The following is a 22,377-nucleotide window of genomic DNA, read 5'->3' as shown; positions in this document are numbered from 1 at the left end:
CTTGGGGGGGACAACTTATCAACTTATTTTAAAAAGTTCATCAGATTTTCAGATGAGATTTTTCCAATTTTTTAAAAAATTTCATCAGATTTTTTAGACTTACTTCTTCATGATCAGGCTTCCTTATCTGCAGATTTTTTTCATCATAGTCACTAGCTCTCATAGCTCCAATATAGCAAAAAGCCCTGTGGCTTCCTATGTTATCAGTTCATTTTCTCTGTGTTACAAGTTGCATTCATGTTCATCTACAGGAAATAGAAAGATACTCACATCACAGTGAGACTGTAACATTCAGTTACCTGGAGAGTGAATAAAGATATAATTTGGGATGCACCATCCCAGTCCTGTAAGACTTTTCTAACACAATGCAAAGGGCTTGAAAAGCAAATATAATTTCATTGGAAGTGACTGAGCACATTTTGGAAGCAAAATGCCTACTAGCAAAGCCTATGACTAAGTCCAGAGAGAATCTGAAACTAAAACCCGACCGTATCAATCGAAAGAAAAACGTCAATGTTAGAAACTCTTCCTACTACAGCCAATGTTCATTAGAGGAAATTAAGTCAGCAAGTTGGTACAACTGGTGGAAGTTTTATCACTGTCTTTCAACAGCAGGAGTGCAGGAAAGATAATTTAAACAGAGATGAGGCCAAAGATAAACAGAAAAATAAGAAAAGCTTTTGACTTGGCCAGGACACCAAGCTTCTCAAGCCTCTCTAAGGAGATCATTGCTTCAAACTGAAGAGAGCGAGCTTCAAGAATCAGTAAAACAAAAATGAGAAAAAGTATACATGCAGTATTTAAGCACACATTTATATCCCACTGGCTCTAGATTCTATGTGTAACATACGTCCAATTCGTATTCCTTCAGAAAATTAGATTTAGAGGAGAAAAGTTTTTACATCAAGTTGGACAAAACAGCTGCCATTAGTCACTTCACAATTTCATTTTTCTGCCTTTCTTAAAAGGTAAAATATCACTGTACCACTGAAATATTCTCTGGTCAGACGTCATAATTTCTTGCATCCCCTTTGGATATCAGATTTTAAAACTATGATAGTTTTTTCTCCCTTTCCTACAAAAGGTAGGTACCACATTGCCTTTGGGGTTTTTTAATTTTATAAAAATGGGATAAATTGCACACATAGTTTACAAAACATCCCATCCTCTTTTTTAATGAAAATATTATTTAAAATCCCAGAAAGAATGCTAATATTTAACAAAAAGCATAGGGTTAGCCTATTAGGATACCAAATCTGACAAGTTATCTAAGGCAAAGGCCTATTTCAGTCGTTTCAGAAGAAAAACATGAAACCCCAGTACCTTACCAACCATGCAACAATAGAAATTTGGTTGCTGTGAATTCCAGTCTAACCCTCAATAGCAGATTCCAGTTACCATGCTCACAGGAGAAGGAAAATATTGACAAAATATAACACCATTTTTTCAGATAAAGTAGTAAATGCTGCCACAGAAAACTCTGCACAGATGTAAATCTACAAAGAAAATCAGGTTCCCACTCAAACTTCACTCTTTTTAGTCTTGTTAGACCCCTGGTACATGAAGGGATGACCTCTCACTCTGTACAAGGGAATGAAAGAAGGATGCTAATGTGAGGTTTAGCAGCAAATAAATAGCTTTGCTGTTATAAATTTTAGCAGAAACATTATTAGTTAAACTTAGTGGGCTTTGTGGTTTAATATATATTTAGCACAAGTCATTTTTCTACAAGCCTTTGGCTCCATCTGCTGACTTTTAATATTAAAAATAATTGATGAGGTTGAAAACACTCATGTTTTTGGAACATGTAAATCACCTACATTTTTGTAAGTGCGGTTCAAAAGGTACAACTAAATAAGCCAAGTGTGTGGTCCTGTAAATTTATCTGTTAAAATTACCTTGAAGCAACAACATTCCAGCTCGGAGGAGAAGGTACCTGAGAGAAGACTTGGATGTACAAGGGGTAAATGAGTCTTGCTTGGGAGACTGGCTGGAATCAGATTTAAACAACAGGTAGACATCTGGAAGTTTATACCACAGAATCACACAGCAATTAAGTACAAACCTGAGAAGTGAGACTCTGAGCAGAGTAATAAAAAGAATCAAAAATCTCTAACACAACCCCTGTGATAACTCACTGGAGACATTTGCTCAACACCTGACTGTGCTGGTTTCAGCTTCTCCCATTTGCAGGGAGATGTCTGCTTCAAAGAAGCTAAAGCTTGTTTTATTTATGAACAAATAAAAAAAGATAAAAAATAACTCTGCAGGTTCAAAAGCACACATATTTGCCTGTTCCAACTCTAATTTATTTTTCATTATTGCAGAATTCTGATCATTATCAGAGCACTACAAACTCAATCTAGGTAGAACTGCCACATGAAAAATTGCATATGAGAAATGCATCTACTATGCCCTTTAAATGTAACAGGGGGAAAGTTTTAGTCCCAAAAAACCCAACATTTATGATGCTTCATTGGCCTTTTTTACAATTAAACAACCAAATCCATAATTAAATCACAGTAGTCTGCTTTATATTAACACTGAGCTCTCGTTGCTGCAAATTATTTGAGTGGTAACTGGGATAATCAGCTTCTCTGGGAATTTGTTTTCCTTTGTGACTTGAACTTTTAGTATCTGCATTAGAAAAATCTAACAACCACCCCCCACAAAAAACAAAAAACCCCTACACACTCAACTTTCAAGACCTGCTGTGACATCTCTGTGCACTCTGAAACTTTCCTGTTACTATCAGTGTAAGAGATACATTCAGCATCTCAAACCAAATCCCACTTGTTGCAACTGCTACATATGGAGAAGATTTTTTCTTTTCACATGCTGTTCTTACTTTCTTTATCAATCTTGTAGCCAACTTACAGGTAAAAAAAAATAGATGGAATAAATTATGTTAGAAAGGGGATTTAAACACAGAATGAAATCTTAACTTTGTTAAAGCTAAGATTAAACAGAATCTGAAACAGATCTGGAAGCTCAGTCTTTATCACAAAAAAGGCTCATTTTAATAGCTTCCTAGGAAAAAACCAAACAACTCTTCTGAAATGAAAATATAAAAACCCCTCTTAGATACAGCACATGCCACAGATACTGTAGTTTCTAAAAAGTTTCTTTTAAAACTATCAAATGTTTGTAATGTCTCCTTCAGATCCAAAACTGAACTTAAGAAATCCACTATTTTCAAAAACTTAAAACAAAGGAATCCAAATTCTGAACAAAGATTACCAGTGAATGTTAATGACCTCCAAAACATTAGGAAGATACAAGACCCATTTCTACATGGCCATGCTCAGATATAGGTATGGCTCCAAGAGGTTTAAAACTATATTTATGCAAATACACTAAGGAAAAGTATCACCACACAACGGAGGTTGAGGGAAGCATTAATGAAAACTTAAAACATAATCACATTTAAACATAAATCTAACCTTAAAATTTGATTCTTCATATGCAGGAAAACAGCAGGAAAATCAGCATGTACTTTAAAGCAGTTCACCTAACTATAAGAATTTAAATCACATCAATGAGTTCTCTGTCGAAGTGCATCTAAATCCTGATTCCAATAAAAAGCCCTAGTGTCAGCATCACTAGATGGCATGGAAAAAATGAAAGGCAGGATTAAAACTTCATTCCTAGCTGATCAGAAGGGACATTGTCCATCAGGGATGACAAAGTAATGTAAAAGCAAAAGCAGTAATACAACGTTTGATTTGCAGCATTACTCTCACTGTGCCAGAAAACGTGAATGTTATGGATTCAGAATAACATTAACTCAGCCCACTCCTCATTCTGGATATCTAATGGCATGTTTTTACAACTGTTTGTAATGTATGTGTCACATGGACTAAGTCTTTCTTGTGAGTCACACTATAACCACAAAACTATGCCTGAGCATTAACTTTTCTTTCTCCCCTACTCCATTTAAATCTGACGTAAAAACTTTGCCTATCTCTTTCCCCATATATGCACCTTCAAAGCATCTTGCCAATACTGAACACATTAAACCCTCAGACAAAAATTAGAATCACCCTTATTTAAATAAACAAAGAACCCCAAAACTCCGATCCTCCTGAAAATTAAAAAAACCCCAAAAATCCACAAACAAAAAAGAAAACCAAAAACCACCCAAACCCACAAACCAAGTGAATAGAAGAACCCTTACCTTCACATGCTTATTTGTGTGTTTTTACTAGAGAATTGCTGACATTTTGTCCAAAAATACTGCTTAATTTTCTGCCAAAAACATCCCTTTAAGAAAAAGCACCTCAGTGTTTCTAGTAATTTCCCAAATTAGTTCAGCATACACATGTTTTACAGAGGTAGAGGCAGATTAAGCCACAATTGCCTTCCCTAAAAATGTTCTCCCTACCCTTATTAATCCCATTCTCTCTATTCCCAACAGTAAATCTCAAATTGTGAAAAAATTCCCCCCCACCACAAAGACTTTAAAATCTCCAAGGACTCTCCAGAAGTGCAGCCAGAGCCTGTGACCTCAGCTCTGACAACCAGGGATGTTCTACCTGCACAGATCACACATCTGGATAGCTGATTTAAAAATGGAAGTTCAACAACCTCCACAGAAAGGATGAGTAGGCAAGAAAAGTGAAGGTGAAAACAATGCAAAGCAAAGTAAGAGGAAAGACCTGAAAAAAAACCATTTGTACTACAAAAAAGTGTTTGACCTCAATTGTGTTTTTGAACTTTTCACTAATCTGTTAGTGCTTTCTGCAAGAAAGAAAAGCAGACACTGAGATTTCTACCAACCCAGGAATTTTCCACCCTTTTGCTATTATTTAGGGAAATACATGCCCGAAAAATATTATCACACTAGAATAAATTATGTTGAACTTCAATCTTACATAACATCTCAGACTCACCAGAGGGCTCAGAACAAGTTTGAGCCTCACTTTGTATCTCTATTTTGGAGAACTTTCTCCAGCTCCACCCTTAAGAAATTAAAGACCTACCCTGAGGTGAAGATATCTAATAACCTCCTCTAGACCCAAACAACAGAGCAGCCCTTGGCAAGGCTGGAAAAGGCATTAATATCAGGGTCCTTGCCACTTTAATACGCTTCGTACACACAACTGCTTTTCTCCAAACAAGAACATCATGTCAACAACAGAAAAGGAACAATTGAAACAGAAACACATGTTATACAAAACATTATTCTTGTTCAATCACCACTTGACTCCAACTCTCTCCTAAAACCAAATGCAAAATAGTTCACAGTGAGATTTACTGTTGTAATTGACTTTATTTTACAAAGATTTGCATTTAGACAAAACCAACTGGTGTTGCTCTGTGCTGACTCAAGGCCAAAATGGACATTTATTTTAGTTGTATTCAGCATTTATTACAATCTTTTAGTAAAAATACATACTTTCAAGCTTCCCTTTTTTTCCTGTGGTTTCGTTTTGAGTGTTTGTGGTATACCTGCATATTCCTCACTCCCTCAAGACTTTAAATTGTTGTCAGCTAATTTCCACAAGCAGGATCGACGTCTTCAACTAGGCAAGAAAATACCTCATGAATAATACCCATATTTCAAAAGTGAACTGATTCATAACAGTACATACTTTTTCCTTAAGCTACCATTTAACTTTCTGCAGTCCTATATACTAGGTATTGCACATCAGACAAAAACTTCCCCTATGTATGCTTAGCATAACAGTCTATTGAAATTCATTATATAATTAATATTAAGAAAAAGCAACTACAACACAGTAACTGAAATTAAGAAAACAAAACTAAATAAATTAGAGGAAAACCAAGAAAGAGCAAAAAAAACTTCTAGGCATTCTGAAGCCCCACACAAAACTTACAAAACCAACAAATTTCTGACTTGTTTTCCATACCTCTATCCCCTTTCTGTTGAAGAAAAAACCTTGACAGCTGTATATATACACTGGGGTTATTTATTTCCATGAGTTAATCTGTTCTCATGGCTGATTTCTGCCACCTAAACTGCACAAGGATTAAGGTCACCTCTGCTATTCTTCTGCAGAACCTATTACATACCCTATAGACATATATTGAGGGAATATATCTTAAATACAGGTTGCCTAGAGAGGAACAGCTCAGCTAGTAAATCTTTCACAAAGACCTGACAGTTTTTAAGTCTACTATTTTAGTATTTAAAAATGCATTAGCTACAGTGACTCTTTAAAAGGCTATTTGAGCTTTCCTTACTATTTCTAAAAGTGTGAAATGTTTATTCTTGATTATTTATTTGTCAGAGGAGAAAGAAAGAGAAGCCAATTTTGTGTCATATGCTTTGAAGCTAATCTTTACTCCCATGAAGAGCCTGGGAGTTTCTAGCTTTCATTTCAGACAGTTGCAAATGGAAATCTGTATCTAGGCATTCGTATCATGTTCATCACACTACTATCTGGGCAGCTAAACTAATTATATCATTCCAGCTGATACTGTAAATATTGGCTCTCTCAAGTATAACTTTTCCAATTCAAGCTGCACCAGCTATTGTAACATGAAGTGATGGGAATATTTTAGTGAAAAGATGCATCTCACATTTAGTTTCAACAATACATGTTATTGTCACAGGCATATGATGACAGATTCAGGTGATGAGTTGAATAAACATTTAGAGAGCAAAGTAAATTCTCACATAATTTTTATGGCATCAAAGAATAAAATGTAGAGAGTTCTCTAAATGAAGCCCTCTCAGAAACACACAGTACAAGGCATGAAATCCAGCAGACTTCCTATGGTGTTATAGCAATACTCCATGAAAGTACTCTGGTAATAGAGTAACTACAGATTTCTGGGCAGTTATGCACTAATCCATTTTCCTCTGTCTCTGGGTCATATTTATTTTCAGCAGCATTGGTTAAGCAATGTTTTCAATATTCAGATCCTTTCTTTGCCAGCGGCCAGAACTGAGCAGAACTTTATAATTTACAGACCACAGCTTAGTTAATGTGGCACTTGCTGAGCTGTTCTGCTTCTAAAAGCCTCATCAAATAAAGAATTGCACTGTGTATGGATGACCAAGGAAGAAGAGTGCCATTCCCTCCCTTCATTCTGATTACTGACATTTTGCCAAAGCCTCCAGCACTTGAATTTGAATATTTAAAACATAAGCTTTCCTCTCTGCCCTAACTAAGCCTTCTAATAAAGTTCCATTCCCAGCAGCAATGCCATGTGATGGCTGTGTGCACCATACAGGAGGTTACCTTCCCAATTACTATTCAAGCATGCCACTAAGATTCCTGCTTCAACTGTTTGTGTACGTGCATGTGGGTCTGCTTTCAATTAAACTGCATTGAGAACAATTCTACCTGATAAATTAAAAGAAATAAAAATAAAGTTAATGACCTGGCAGCAGCAAATGCTTAAGCAAACAAGTTATGCAAACACAATCCAGCCATCCTTTGCTTTAAGGAGTTACCCTAAATTTAAACAAAAAGGCATTTGGATGAAACTTGTGACTACTACAGCAATGTCCATTAACTTAGCTCCAAACTGATCTTGAACCCCAGGGTACACAAAGCCAAGAACACAACACTTGGTCCTGGAGCTGCAATGGTTCAACAGGAAAGATGTTACCTACTGAATCCTAGGATAACATGTGCCTTTTTGTTCAGCTGCATCCCAATCACAGCTCAGCTGCAACAGCAGATGGGAAAATGCAAGAAGAAAAAAGTTTCTTCAATCTACGGTATAAGTATAAAAGACCAGTCACCTTGAAGAGCAAACTCTGAGACTGGAAAGGAAGCCAGAAATGGACAAAAAAGGACAGGCAGGAGAAAAAGTAGAGCGAGCAGACAGATAAAGTTGAGACAATACAAAAAAATCTTCATGTTAGGAGTAGCTCATTAGATGTTTAGTTTTCTTTTCAACCTCATTTTGGAGTAAAAACCTGCATATTTGTTTATCTTTGTGTGTTGCTACAGAAAAGCCAAACTGGTCACTCATGTAGCACACAAGAACAAAATCTATTTCTCCATTTGTGGCACATTCATGCACTGGGATTTGGAGGCTTTAGCATCAGATCCTGCAACCCAGTATGTTGGTAATTCCAAAAAGGACAGCTACACTGAGCATGAGAGACTACACATGGACATGACATCTGCCAGCAGTCTCCAGGAGTCCAAAGAGGACACTAAAGAGGCAAATGAGTGAGGAGAACTCACTCACATACACGGGGCAGCACATGCAGTCACTAGTGGAACTTCAGTGCCAAGACCAACCTCAGAACAACTCTGCCTGGATCATTTTCCTGTCAGTACAATGGCTCCTTCGTCTTCAGCTCAGTTGATTTCCCACCTTGTATTTCTGTCACAACTTTCTTTAACTTTTATAGTTCTCATGGGACAAAATGTTTATTGAAATCTTGACAGAAAATATGTATCTTATCTAAGAAAATCGGTCATCATATCAAATAAAAGTATGACATTCATATCACTCAGTATTTTCTTCTACTTAAGAGTTGAGATCATCTTGCATTATTTTTTAACTTTTAGCCCCACTGAAGAGTGTACCTGCTCTTAGACAGTAACAGCTCTCTGCACTAGCTAACTATTAAGGCAAAATTATCTGCATGGCAATGGCACAAAATACACACTCCAAATTAATCTCATGCATTAACCACTACCAGTCAGCACTGCAGATAACTCTGCACAAGCAAGCAGTGCCATGGAAATGCTGCAGAAGTTAATTCTACCTTGGAGAGCAATATCATTTCCAGCAATGGTGCATGTGCAGGTGGAGCCTTGATCCCAACAGTCATTTCAAGATGATTTAAATAGACAGAAGCAACACAGAAATTACAAATCCCTTCCTTTTTAGATTCACTGTAGGAAGGAACTTGTATGCTTTGCCTTCTATTGGATGAGAAAAATTACCCAATCTTGTACCCAACTGTCTCTGTCTGGCAGGGAGCACAGGGTACACCCAGACCTCCAAGAAAAGCTGCAGATGAATTTCAGTATTTGAAGAGTTAATTGGCCAGCACTGACTAGTCCACTTTTCTGCCTACAGAGATCACATTAGACACACAAGCTCCAGAAATACAGTGTATGGTTTGGATTAGCACTGCTCAGGTTGGCTGCTCTCCCCTGGCTTCCTTCCCTTCTGCTCGGACCAAGTAGAAAAAAATTAAAAGCCCCACAACATATATCTATTATGTATTATCCCTGGTCCTGAATAAAACAAACCTTAATGCACAAAGTCCTTTATCTTGCTCCTTCACTTTACTGTACCTACATGATACTCAATAAAAAATTGCAAGTGATTTGAACTAAACATTGTACTTCAGTAACAGGTAGAGAATGAATAACAACATACAAATCTGTTGCTGAACGTTTTTATTCCTGAGGGCTTTTTTGTAAGTTTAAAGGTCTAAAGTTAACCACAATTTTGTATGGTTTTTCAAGACAAACTTAAAATGGATTTTGTGCTTCGCAGTCTTTAGGTTTTGTTGGCTTTTTTTTTTGAGGGCTTGGTGTTGGTTTGGGTTTTTTAAAAATGTGAACTAGAACAGAAATAAAAAACAAAACCATAAAAACCACACAGTAAAAAGTTACAAAACCATACTTGAAAATGAGGGAACTGATCTTCAGAAGGAACTCGGCATTTGCTACTCTTATTCTCTTAAGAGACTGAGCCAAAAAGATTTGAGAAGTTTTTATTGCCAGATCTAAATTTCATTCCACAGGCACAGGATCAGATCTTTCATCCTCTACTTAACCACAAAGAATTGTGCAGAACAATTTTGTTCTTCCAAAACAACTGATAATATCCTAAATGCTCAAAGCAGAGTACTCTCCAGGATAAGCCAAATCCTGCATATTTTGCTTTTAAGAAATGCCACAGCAGATGCAAAACCAGTAGGATTCACACTGATGTTTTCTAGGAAAGAAGAAAATCTCCAAAAAACCATAACCCATGTTTTAGAAGCAGCAGACAAATAAAAAAAGTTTCACTCTTGTACTGCATTAAACAGCATGTAAAACATTGTTTCTACATTTAATTTATTGCTTTAAGAGTTAAGATTCTTGCATTTTTGCACCCACATCTTTTAATATGCACCATAAACTACCTTTTCACAATTTACCAGCTACATTTAGGCAATTCTCCCCCTACCCAATTCTCCGAACTGCCCTTCTTCACAGCACTCCAGTGAAAAGAAAACTTTCATGGCAAGCAAAACTCCCCTCCCAGCAGAGGACTTGTTGCATTTGAAAGGCTGTTTATATCAGTATTGGGCAAGAAAAACCCCAAGCAGCACAGGAAGAAGCCGATGTAGAAACAGTATTCAGACATACTCCCAGAATATACAGCAAGGGTTCTCTATCTGCAGTACTAAAAGCAATCCACATTGACTGCAATTTGGAAGGGGCATATTAGGAGGTCCAAAGTGCTCAAAATGGTAAAAGCAAAAACTTCTTTAAGATTGAACCATGAAAGTCCACATACAGACGTTTTTGTGGTCCAGTTCAGTGGGGTTTGATCCAAGTTCATTTTCTGAGATTTAAATGTCCTCTGACAAGGCTTAACTGTGCAACTCTGATTGTGCAAAATTCCTTAAATAAGCTAAAATTAGTTCTTACTACATGTACATACATACTAAAGGTCACTAATCAGAGGTCCTGGGACATCAGATAGACTGAGGTACTTATATGGACAAAAGTAGACCTCTGTTACAGTTTTAATAGCTACAATGGTTTGAAGAAAAAAAGCCTTGCAAATAGTATTTGAGTTATTCTATCAGACAGTGGAGAATTTTTTTGTTGTATCAGTCATAAAAGCTATGTTTGCCAAAACACAGACCAAGGTTATCTAGCCAACAAAAAAAGCTTAGAAGAAAACATCTCTTTTCATATGGTGAAAGTAAATGAAGTCATGAAGCCACACAAAACTATGCTTCTTTAAAGTTCATGAAGTCAGTATAATTTGACAGTCAATAGGCTCCTGCCAAGACAGAACCACTACTGGTTTCCACCAACACTCTCATTTACTAGGAGACTTGATGAGATAAACAGAAGCAAGTTCCTCACATTTTTCATATCTAGGTCTCACATGACCTTGTGAAAGTTCACCTGAGTACTGAAACAATCTGTATGACTGCTCTGCAATACGAGGGGAGCATTTCGTAAGTGTGCTTGCAACTTTTGAGACTGAGATGCTCCACACTAATAATGGTAATTGGCTACTACCAACCTCCAGGATGGTGAATGTTGGAGCTGACAGGAATATTTATCTTCCCTTTTAATGAGATTTACTACACAAGAAACAACTTTTTACCATACAACATCAGATATGTTATTGAGATTCAGCACAGAGTGAGAATCCCCACAGGATACCCTAGAGAAAAACATGAATGGAACCACTCAGCAGGAACACAGCTACTCAGCATTCAAGACACCCACAACTTCTGACACATACACAGTACAAATGGCAGCACTGGACTTTACAGAGGCTCCAAGTCAGTTATTTACCTTCACCAGCCACTCAGCTTGCATCAATCTGCTCCAGCATTTGTTAGCAATTCATTAAACATGACAAACAGGAACCTGACTATAAGGCAAAGAGAAAAGTTTCTACTTCTTACAATTCCTGAAATAGAGCCCCAGCAATGGTCTTCATACTGGGCTGCCACATCTGTGCTCTGGGTCTTGTATACCCACAGCCCTGATCACAGTAAGGCAATGCTGAGTGGACACTTCCAGGAAAACCAGACCCATGAGCTGTTTACATCTCTCTCTGCCTCCTCACCCAATTCATACTTGACTTTTTCTACAATCTTTGTCACCTGGATAAGGAAGGCAAAAGATGCCTTCCTCCCACTGAAATGAAAATACTTTTCTTTTTCAGTTGAAGTGTGCTATAAAAAGACCCAGCAGCACTGGAGTTTGACATTCATCCTCATTTAAACTGAAATCTCTAAACAACCTACACTTCAGATATCAGTAAAATAAAAACAAAACTAAATTGCAAAAAAACCTTCTTATTCAAACTCCAGTAACTTTTATAAAGCAGAAATACAAGTGTCACAAGTTGTTGCAGTTTATAAACTCAAAGACTACAGAGATTGAAAGACCACTGAAATAATCTTAAATGACATTCAGAATTTTGCCAACACTCTGTTTTTGCTGCGGAAATCCTAGGTTCATGCTCTTCAAGGTGGATTTCAAGTGCTAAGGAGCAAATAGTACTAACTCAATTGGATAGTGAACTGTTTGCTATGTCAAAGCTTTTTGCCAAACACATATATATAATTTTTCTTTTTGCTATATGGATAATCAACCCCAGATGGCAATTTACATAGGCAAAGCATAAAGGAATCCATGCACTGCTGGTGCTCTCAGCCTCAATCAGAGCAAGCACGGGCATTTGAGAATGTCACTGTTTATTTTTAATTGCTGTGTCCCTCCTTTGTGCAGGTTCAAGCGGTCAAAGATGTCGAAGTCCATTAGTAGAACTGGAAGGTGATGCCACTTCATTTGGTGAGAGGGTTCTTCAAATTTAAAAAAAGCAGCTAGTTTGTAACGTCCCTAAATGTACCAGCTGTCAATCTCAGTTACCATTGGGTCAGGGCAAGGAAAGGTCAGAGAGAGTCATAAACCACAATGTGTTGTGAAATGTGCTTCCTCCGTTACCTTGTACCCCTGAGAAAGGTTTGACCTTTTATAGGTATCCTAACCCAGCTCTGCGTGATGCTGGCAGGGGCAAGTACAACACACAGCTCAAGCTTAAAAACATTGCTCCCTTTTACTGTGCCTTGGTTTCCATACCTGTGCAACATGAAGGTGAATGTCCTCAAGTTGCTAGTGCCAAAACGCAAAACTGTGCCCACCACTATTATGATCCCAAGGCATGAACACACCTTCTATTTCACACACAGCAGCGGAAGGTTTAATTCATTAACAACAACTGGAAAAATAACTAAAACCTTGAGGGAAGTAGTTAATGCCATAAGAGCCAAGTGATCTGGCTTGTCTGGCAAATGACTTGTCCATCTGCTCAGTTGCCTGTCACTTCAGTGACTACTCTCCCAGTCACCTGGGAAGAAAACCCACTAAAAAAAAAAGTCACACAAAGTCTTTTCCACTGTTGGAAAACACACAAAGTATATTTCCACTTTTAAACACCAATTCACAAGTTATTTACTATATTTTTGTCATTTCTTCCTTCATATGGATTCTCAAAAAGCAGATTTACTCCTAAACACATTTCTTCAAAACATTCTTGGACTACAGATGAAAAGCAGAATAGTCATTTCCAGATATAATCTAGTGATGCATTCTTTCTTTGCAAGAAATAATTACTCTGCCCTGTCTCCCCCATCTCCTGGAGCACAAAATGACAGGAAGTTTGGCAAATGCTATGTCAAAAAGAAAGCAGTGAACTCGCTATGCAAGGCCCTGTTTGGGCAGGAGCCATCTCCCACTCCCTGCACTCCTAACTACTTGGCCCTCTTTGGACCCCAAGCACAGGCAGGCCCAGGACTGAGAAAAGGACACAACAGCAAAGGAAAGAACACTGCCAAGTGGAAACCAGGAGAAGCTGAAGCTAGAGCTACAACCCCAGCAATCATAATCTGTGCAGGAATTGAAAGCATAGCTCCCAAAATAGGCTGCATGCTGTAAATTAGAATATGGGCAGTGAGGAACTCAACTGGGGAAGCAGAAATGTCAGAGTACATATGGTACAAACCACTTCTATGCAAATGGCAATAGCATACAAACTAGATGGCCACAGGTATCACTGAAGAGGCTGGCCAGAAATGAATCATCCACTATCAGCCAAATACCTCACTCAGGTGAGATCAGAATGCCTTGTGTAGCCCTTCACCTGTCCAAACAATACAGTCAAAATGAGAAAACAGCATGTTCACTCAATGAAATAGTAAGGCCCTTACAGTAAAATGACTTGAAGATAATACTGACAGCACCAAAAGAGTCCCATCCTTGCTTGTAGGCCACAACTTGCTGGCCCACAGACTCTAATCAGCTCAGTCCACTTTTATGTGGCAGCTGCAAAATACTCCTCAAGTCCTAATTCATTTTGGGCAATTAATATTAAGGGAAAATCAAAGCAGTGATCATCAGCACCTATGAAACAGATTTCACATGTTCCAAGCATAAAGTCACTTTGTTTTCTTTTAAAGGATGAATATATATTTTAAGGAAATTAAACAGTAACAACAGCTGAGCAGTTCAAAGGCCATTGGAAGGTCTCTTTGACTTTCTACAGGCTCTCTGAAGAGCCCAGTAGCAGCAAGCCACCTACTGCATCCCAGCAGTTCTCTCAGAACATGCTGACACAAATTAAAGCCTCAGCAAACAAAGAGAATGTACATCAAGCATTTCAATGCCCTCTTCTTGTCATTTCCTTTGCTTTCAGACATTTTTGGAAGCCTACCTGTATGGACTCTTTTGCAAACCTTCTCACTGCAGCATATCTCAAATGAGACTAACCTCCCTCAAACCTTGTTCAGTCCTTGGGTGCATCCCAGCTTGGAAATATGCCCACTTTGCTTCTCTGATTTGAAAGCCTAACATGCTAACCTAGATCAGTCTTCTCTTCATCCAGCTAAATTATTGAGCAGGTGACTTTACTGACTGCCTTATTTAAAAATTACTATGCCTCTCACTGTTATAAGCTGGCATAAGAGAATACAAAAATAAAAATTGAAAACAGATGAGTAATTTCAGACTGGATGAGAACACTCTCTTCTTTGTTGAATGTCTCTATCAGGAAAACCAGGGGGAATGAAAATGAGAGACTCACCTTCAGGGCAGGAATCTCCACATTGTCACCAAGGCTAACAGAGCCAGAAAGAATGGTCCCTGTCATCACTGTGCCTTGACCCTTGATAGAGAAACAGTGGTCAACTGCCATAAGGAAGTGTCCTGAGGGGTCTCTTGATGGCAGGTAAGCCTGAGACTTCAAGACCTGAAAAAAAAGATAAAAGCAGCACCATGCCTGGGTGAAAAGTCATGACAGCAACACAGCAGAAGGCAGGCAAGCAGATGATTGATTGAACAAGCTTGCAATTTTACTGATTTCAGGCATCTCCCAATGAGCTTAGAACTCACCAATGTCAAATTAACTGTGTGTGCCATAGGGGAGGTGCACACTTAGCAGCAGGAAAAGTTCGATTTTCTGCCTCAGAAAGATTTGGTGCTGCACATTTAGCTTGGTTAGCAAAACCTCACTGGCGATAAAGTTGCTGCCAAACTCAATATAAACACTGCAGCAAAGCAAAGAGGAAAAAAACTATGTGTGTCATCTCCCCCTTTTTCCTCCCTCTCTCAAAAGCACAATTTTACAGAGCATTTTGCTACTTCAGCTTTTTTGGATTTTGTGAAAATGAACTTACGCACAGATATTAGTGCCCCATAAAGCCCATCTCTGACTCCCTCCCAGAAAAACTCTAATACTGGGTTAAGTTTTCAAATTCAACTTCCCCTTCAGATTTTTGTTAGTGCTTCTTGAAGGATCAATCCATTAGGAAAAATTACCTAAGTACCGTTTTCTAGAGAAATTCAGAGTTTAGCGGGGATTTTTTTGTTGACAAATACTATGTTTCTTAAAATATATAATCAGACATATAATTTTTATAATTAAAATATTATAAAAAGGAAGTCATGTACTCAACAGTGCTTCAAAAGAACTGGTTCACTCCTGTCTCAAATCACTTTTGATATCTCTCTCTGTTATATCACCTGCATGTACAATTGGCATTGCCTTTAACATCTGTTTTTAAGGTCAAAACCTGCAGTCCAAGCCCAGGTTGCAATGGCAGAACAATGGAGAGTCTCTTAGGAAGGACAGAAGGGATAATAGCTCCAAGTGCAATGGCAGGGCTCACACAGCATTTGCCAGCTCATCTAATATTAGGTTTCAGTTGACAAAACAGCTGCAATGAGAGTTTCCTTCAAAGGTTGTAATCCTGGAGAACATCCCAGTAAATCTAACAGGAGTCAGATAAAGGCAGAAGTAAGCACTTGCATATCTCCTCATCTCTAGAAACTGCTGGGGGCAGATTTGGCCTGGCTAAATCTAGTCTAAGGCCACACTACATCCCATCCCCAAGCCATCCTGACTCACACAGCCTGTGAGGTGATGCAGCATTCAGTGCTCAGCAGCCTTGTGCAATATCCTGCCTTTACACAAGCCTGGCTGCCCAGGGCCAGGCATCCCTAGATTTTTGACTGATGCTGCACCTTAACTTCAGCAATTTATAAGTACTTTAAACCTGGCAGCATCCAAATCAGAATTTGACAAGTCTTCAAAGAATGATGCATTTGTTTCTGCTGTCTGATGCAGCAGTGGCATCCCTCCAGGGCAAAGATGTTCCTCTCCCTAAGCTAATGACAGAAAGGATGAAAAGTCTATTGCAAGCTACAAACTGCTCTCAGTTATTTCAGGTGTCCTGCCCTTCACAGTGTAAACATCATGCCATGTAACTAAGGGTTTTGAACATCTGAGAATGGATGTTTTCATGTTATCATTATGTTCTTCAGCAAGTACCTCGATTAATTCAGAAATACCCTGTGGATTCTCAGACTCTGGGGCTTCTGGTCCACCAGGCTTTGCTGCAACAGCAACAATAGGACACCCAGAGAATCTGAAAGAGAGAGAAAGACTTTCACCATTAGACCACAGATCTTCTACACATGTCAATACAGAGAACTACCAGGCTACTCTGAAGGCTAGGAAATTCCCTAAAATTCCAATTCATCTGCTCTTCTCCCACTGTGACTGACAATTTCTTCCTGAATTACCAGCAGATCAGCACTACTGGACTTCACTATGAAAGTCCCATTAGCTACTGATCCAGTGTTGTGACAGTCAAATGCAAGATTCAGTTCATTTCAGAAGCAAACATCTGCTGTTACCCAGTATTAATGCAGTGGTTTGCATCCAAAGTCACTTTACCTGGAGACTAGCACATTTTTAACTTTCATTAAACAATTGAAATTCTAAAGTCATAACCTTCAAAACAGGAGCCAAATGCAAGATGCCTCATGATGCCCACCTGATTCTGCAAGATCTGTAGACAACAGAAAGATGTAAATCTACTGAAATCCAAGTCTGCAAAACTCACAAATCTCAAACACACAAGGGTTCAGAGAGGAGCAGTACAGCCAGCTGGCCTCAGTTTACCTTTTATGCTACAATCAGTTTTATTCTTCAAGTACTTAATTAATTATTTTGGCCATCCTCTTGACACCCACCCCTCACTGATTTTCTCACAAAAGGAAGCAAGCTGGAAGGAAGAGATGGGGCTTTGCTAAAGAAATGTTAAGTTCTAGAAAGGGAGCTCACTCAGTGACCCAGCTGTAATGAGGCACATGAGGTATTTTCTTTGTTTACACGCCATAAGCCTGAGGCATCTAAGGACAAAGGGTACTAAAAACATGCACTGAAAATTCCTGTGATTAACCATAAAACTTTTTGAAATTTATTTTCATACATGTATTTCAGAGCACTGTATTGCAATAAACAAATTTATGTGTAACCAAATGTTTTACTCCTCTTCCCATACACCAGAACAAGCTGGAGTAATTGTATAGTGCATTTGGAGGCACTTCTAAACATGATCCAGCCCCACTGAAACTCTTACTCCATCAAACCAAATTTCTCTCTACAGAATTTAGATCCTGCTGGACAAAGCAAGAAGCTGATGAGCAAAAAATTTTTCAAAAACAGAAATTCCGTTCATAGAGACAGTTTGCTTTTAGTTTAGATAAATTCACAAATATCAAACTATTCAAATATATAACAGTTACCTTTCTCTGCCTTTTTTTTTTTTTTGGCCTTCCATACAATTTCCTGACAACATTACAATAATTTCCCCTGTATTGGTGGCAACATCTACTCTACAACTGCAACAGCCTTCAGCTTTGCTGACTGCTATGGAATTCCACATGCATACCTATGTGTGTAGTGAAAACATTTCAACAAGTAAACTATTTGAAAGAAAAACAAAAACAAAACCCCACAATTGGCATTAGAGGCAATTGTCAAATGGTATCATCTATCCTGCTAAAAAGAATAGTTCAGGAATACATTTGGAGATTCAAAGTCAAGTGGGAAAAAGGCTGTTGAGAAACTCCACGTGCCTGAGATACAACAGGACAGGCACACTGCAATCACACCCAGATCAGCAGTGCTTTCAAAGCACCATCAAGCACAGACTGCACATGCCAAAATTGAATTTTGGTTCTCTCTCCTGTGTATGCTGAATCCTGTTCTTTAGATTCTTCAACTCAAAATGTGACCCAATAGTTATGTCCCCTTATATCCCTGAGCAAAGCAAAGATGTGCTATAACCACATCCAGCAGTTCTTCAACTGGATATTCTGGCTTTGTATTATCCTATCCAAACTCCAAGCAGCTCTTTGAACCTAGATGCTTAATTACAGGAAAACATTTCTCTACACATGATACTTGCAGATGTTAATTTGGAATTGCCTCTGAGCTTCTGTAAATCTTTTCACTCTCTTGTCATCATTTTTGCTAGATGTGCCAGTATGTTTAGAAGCACATTGGAAGAGAAATGTTGGTATTTCTGCCAAAGCAAATTTTGTGACAAGTTATCTGTTAGTATTACTGTTCACTTACTTGGTATTTTCCAAGGTCTTCTGCATTTTCTTAGTCATCTTCTCAATGGCACTCTGTCTCTTCCCCTCTGGAAGGAGATCTATTTTGTTCAGGACTACCACCATCTTCTGGCAGGCAATTTGCCCAATTACCAAGCACTCTGCTGACTGTGTCTGCATCCCTTTTGTCACATCTATCACAAGCATCATTAAATCGATAATCTGGGCACCTGGAGGAGAACTCACAGTCAGTATTGCCACAGCATAAAAAGATTAAGGATCATTTTCTCAAATTGTTTCCATTTAAAATTGTCAACATATGTACAAATGCCCAGAAAGACAAACAAAACACAAGTCAAAGTAATCACTGAATTCCACAGCTCTTTTGAAATTAAGACCTTGGGCATTTAAGCTATTATAGGCTATCACTGAGTCATAAGAACCAGGGAAGAATGTGATAGTTCAATTCTAAGGCTGTTATCACTGCATTAAAAAATACTAAGAAAATTAAGCTTGTAGTAACACAGGCATGACATTTGCCTCAATTAAAAATTATAATCTAAGCAGCCAAGCAAGAATCTAATATAGGCAAAGAAACACACAGCAACACTGCAGGGAGCTGCACACTCAGAGCAACCCCAACAAGAGCCAGCCAGGTACCCCATAAAAACACCCACAAGCCTCAGTCCCTACCTGCTTCCCACCATTTTTCTTTCCAAGCCCAAAATTTCATAAAAGGGAAAACCGTGATCACCACCAGAGACAGGTTTATCCCAAGTCTAAAGAACTTCCTGAATCCCTCGGTGTTAGAAAGAGGCAATTTAAAACCTGCAGTGTATTGCCATTCACTCCCAATTCAGATCCACACAACTTGAACAAGTAATTTCAAACACAGGAACCGATCTGATTCCTAGACCTCTTCGTGGAAAGCCTCCTAAATTTTAGGCTGACATTACCTATCATGCTTATGAATTATTTTTATTTTTCGAAGTATTGTTGTCATGAACCCTTAATCTTTTGATTGAAGCAACCTGAATTTCATGGATTTAAATTAGTTTTCAAGGAAGCTTTTGATGAACATTGGGCCTTCCACTAATTACATTCAGAATTTTCTTGTTTCATTTTGAGGTAACTGAAATACTCTGAATACCAAAACAGAAAAGTGCAACAGATTCAAGTGTTGAGAAAGTAAACATAAAAAAGTAACAAAAAATTAAAGCTGAAGTACCAGAAAGTCATATGCCAAAAAAAGCACATTTTGAAAGATGATAAAAGCTAGAAATCATGTAAAATTCCAGTTCTCTAAATTAAGTACTTTTAATATTGGCCTTAAGATCAGAAGAACAAGAAATCAATACAACTGTTCCTTGTTCCTCCACGCTGTCCAGCCTTTCCCTTGCCTTTTTTTGCTTTTAAGGCTTTTACAATGGCTACGACAACAGCTCCCCTTGTTCCTAGTTCCCATGAACTCAGGATAGGAAATCATTCCGAGGTTGAAGTGCATGGGTGAATGAGTGGGTGGGAACTACAAGAAAAAAAAATTATGGCTACAAATGACTATTTCAACCTACCAGACCTTTCATCTTGTAATAATGAATGTTAAGCCCTTCAGAGAACTAGTTGGATAATTATGGTATTTCCAGTGCTCCTGCAGAATTTTCACCAATCATTTCAAGTATCTCTCTCTGACAAACCAAAGATGGGCTTTATATCTTCAAAAGCAGTTTGCATTTTTATTGTCTCAGGAATTGCAACACAAACATCATCAAGACTTTATAAAAGGCTGAGACTTTATACACCACTCAAGTCCACACTTAAAGGTCAGAAACCAAGGGAAACAAACAGCATGAAAATAGTTTAAATGGGACAAAGCACTTAACAATCAGAATGGATCAATTTTTGTGAATGCATAAAACAGGGCTGTTTTAAACCTAATACACATATTTTGTATTACACTGTTCTTCACAGCTGACATCCTCAAAAGGAATGGGAATAAATAATGAAAACCAAACCATCAAGTCCAAATCTTTATTAATACTATAAAAAGGACATTCTGGTAACACACCAATGCTGCAGCTTGAGCCTTACCAAACATTACTGTGACTACTAAAGCACAGTGATCCTCATGCTCTAGAACTAAGCCAAAGCCACCAGATCCAAGCCTGACCCTGAAAAGGGCAGCTGATAAGAAGCAGTATTTGCAGTGTGGTATCTTTTCCCTCCAAAAGAACACAAAATCTGCACTGAACTGTAATATGTAGTTTCAGTAAAAGGAGTCACTTTACCTTGAAACTCGAAATCAACTGCTTCAAATTCATTTGCTATACAGCAAACGCTTGCAATTGCTGTATTTATGAATCTATTAGCAACACTTTAAAAGAGCCATAAAAATGACTGGCCCTGCTGCTAGAAGGTTGAGAATGTCTGCCTTGGGGCATTGCCTCATCTTCATAGAAGATGAACAAAGAGAAATAACTGTCATTCCATGGAAAAACTCCAGAAACACCGGAAGATATTCCACGGCACTCCAGACAAAAAATACTTCAAGTCAGGGAAAGCAGCAGCACACACAAGTTCACAAACACTGTCAGCACAATTATTGTGCCTCCTCCAAAGCCCCAAGGTACTGACTGGCCAGAGCTCCTAAGAGCTGGCACAAGATGGGACAGAGGGCACAGCAGGCAGAGCTGGCACATGAGCAGGGTGGGAAGCTGCTGCCCTTCACAGCAGTCGTGGAGCCACAGCAAAGACCACGACAGCTCTGACAGAAATACCTGAACTGTGCTCTCACCGAGGCATGAGGAGGCTTTGTGATGTTTGTGTGTATTTACTCATGCATATCAAGGCAGGAGTGCTCAGGTTTGCAGGACCCTTGAGTAACAAGGTGGAAAAATAATGTAAAAACTTGGTACCTCAACTTTCCCTTTTGAGCTGTTTAATAAACCATCTTTGACAATTTACCTTCTTCTCAATCCCCCATCTTCTCCTACATAGTTTTACATTTTGGTTTATTCTAGAACCCATTTCTTTCATTGCACATCAGCCATGAATAAAGTTCATTAAATACCTAAACAAAATCATCTAGAGCAGTGTAGAAGGATTCACCAATGTCACATTTAAAATCAGGAAAGCTGGCAAGATGACAAAAGTGTAACTCTCCCAGCTACCACAGAACACCTCATTCAATAAATTTTCTCTTCATAACACATAAATGGTAATAGCAGACTTAGAATATGTTCAAATTCACTACTTAAATAATCTCCAGTAAACAATCAGCTTACTATCATATCAGAGTTCAGTCAACAAAAGGAGCAATATTTCTGAATAATTTTTTGCAGCAGAGTAAGATTTAACAGTGAAGCAAGGATGGACTATATCAGTACTCGCATGAATACAACTTCACTTGGAAAGATTTTTCAATTGGGACATAAAAATATTACAGATATACTATGTGGAGACTCAAAAAACAGTAACAAGAATAAAAAAAGGTAGAAAATATTACTCACACCTGCACTATCTGACAATATAATATCAGCCATGGGGTCTTGTGCAAAATGGAACAGAAGAACTGAAAGAAGTCATAGGACAAAAAAAAAAGCATTCCTCAAAACTCCTCAAAAAGGAGACAGGATATGGGCATACATAGTTAAGCAAGTAATAGGGAAGAGATTATGGACTATTTGAATATTCTTCAAACCTTCAGAACAAGAAAATGGCTTGAAATTACTTTGAACAAAGCAGAGACACCCGCAAAGGACAGGTCTGCATACAAGGAAGCACAGCA

The 22,377-nt window shown here is 38.3% G+C and overlaps 1 protein-coding gene across 1 annotated transcript in view; it reads right to left on the bottom strand.

The window, feature by feature from the left end:
* EEFSEC (eukaryotic elongation factor, selenocysteine-tRNA specific) overlaps positions 1-22,377 on the bottom strand; it is a 129,365-nt gene that overhangs the window by 77,718 nt on the left and 29,270 nt on the right. Inside the window, exons 2-4 of the mRNA XM_041425582.1 lie at positions 18,616-18,823; positions 16,519-16,615; positions 14,773-14,937 (exon numbers count right to left, since the gene is read on the bottom strand). Coding sequence (XP_041281516.1) covers positions 14,773-14,937; positions 16,519-16,615; positions 18,616-18,823 — 470 coding nt within the window. The remainder of the gene's footprint in view (positions 1-14,772; positions 14,938-16,518; positions 16,616-18,615; positions 18,824-22,377) is intronic.

This window comes from Onychostruthus taczanowskii, unplaced genomic scaffold (assembly GCF_017590055.1).
Source record: "Onychostruthus taczanowskii isolate IOZ18803 unplaced genomic scaffold, ASM1759005v1 scaffold9, whole genome shotgun sequence".
NCBI lineage: Eukaryota > Metazoa > Chordata > Aves > Passeriformes > Passeridae > Onychostruthus > Onychostruthus taczanowskii.
This window is presented reverse-complemented; position numbering and strand designations above follow the sequence as displayed.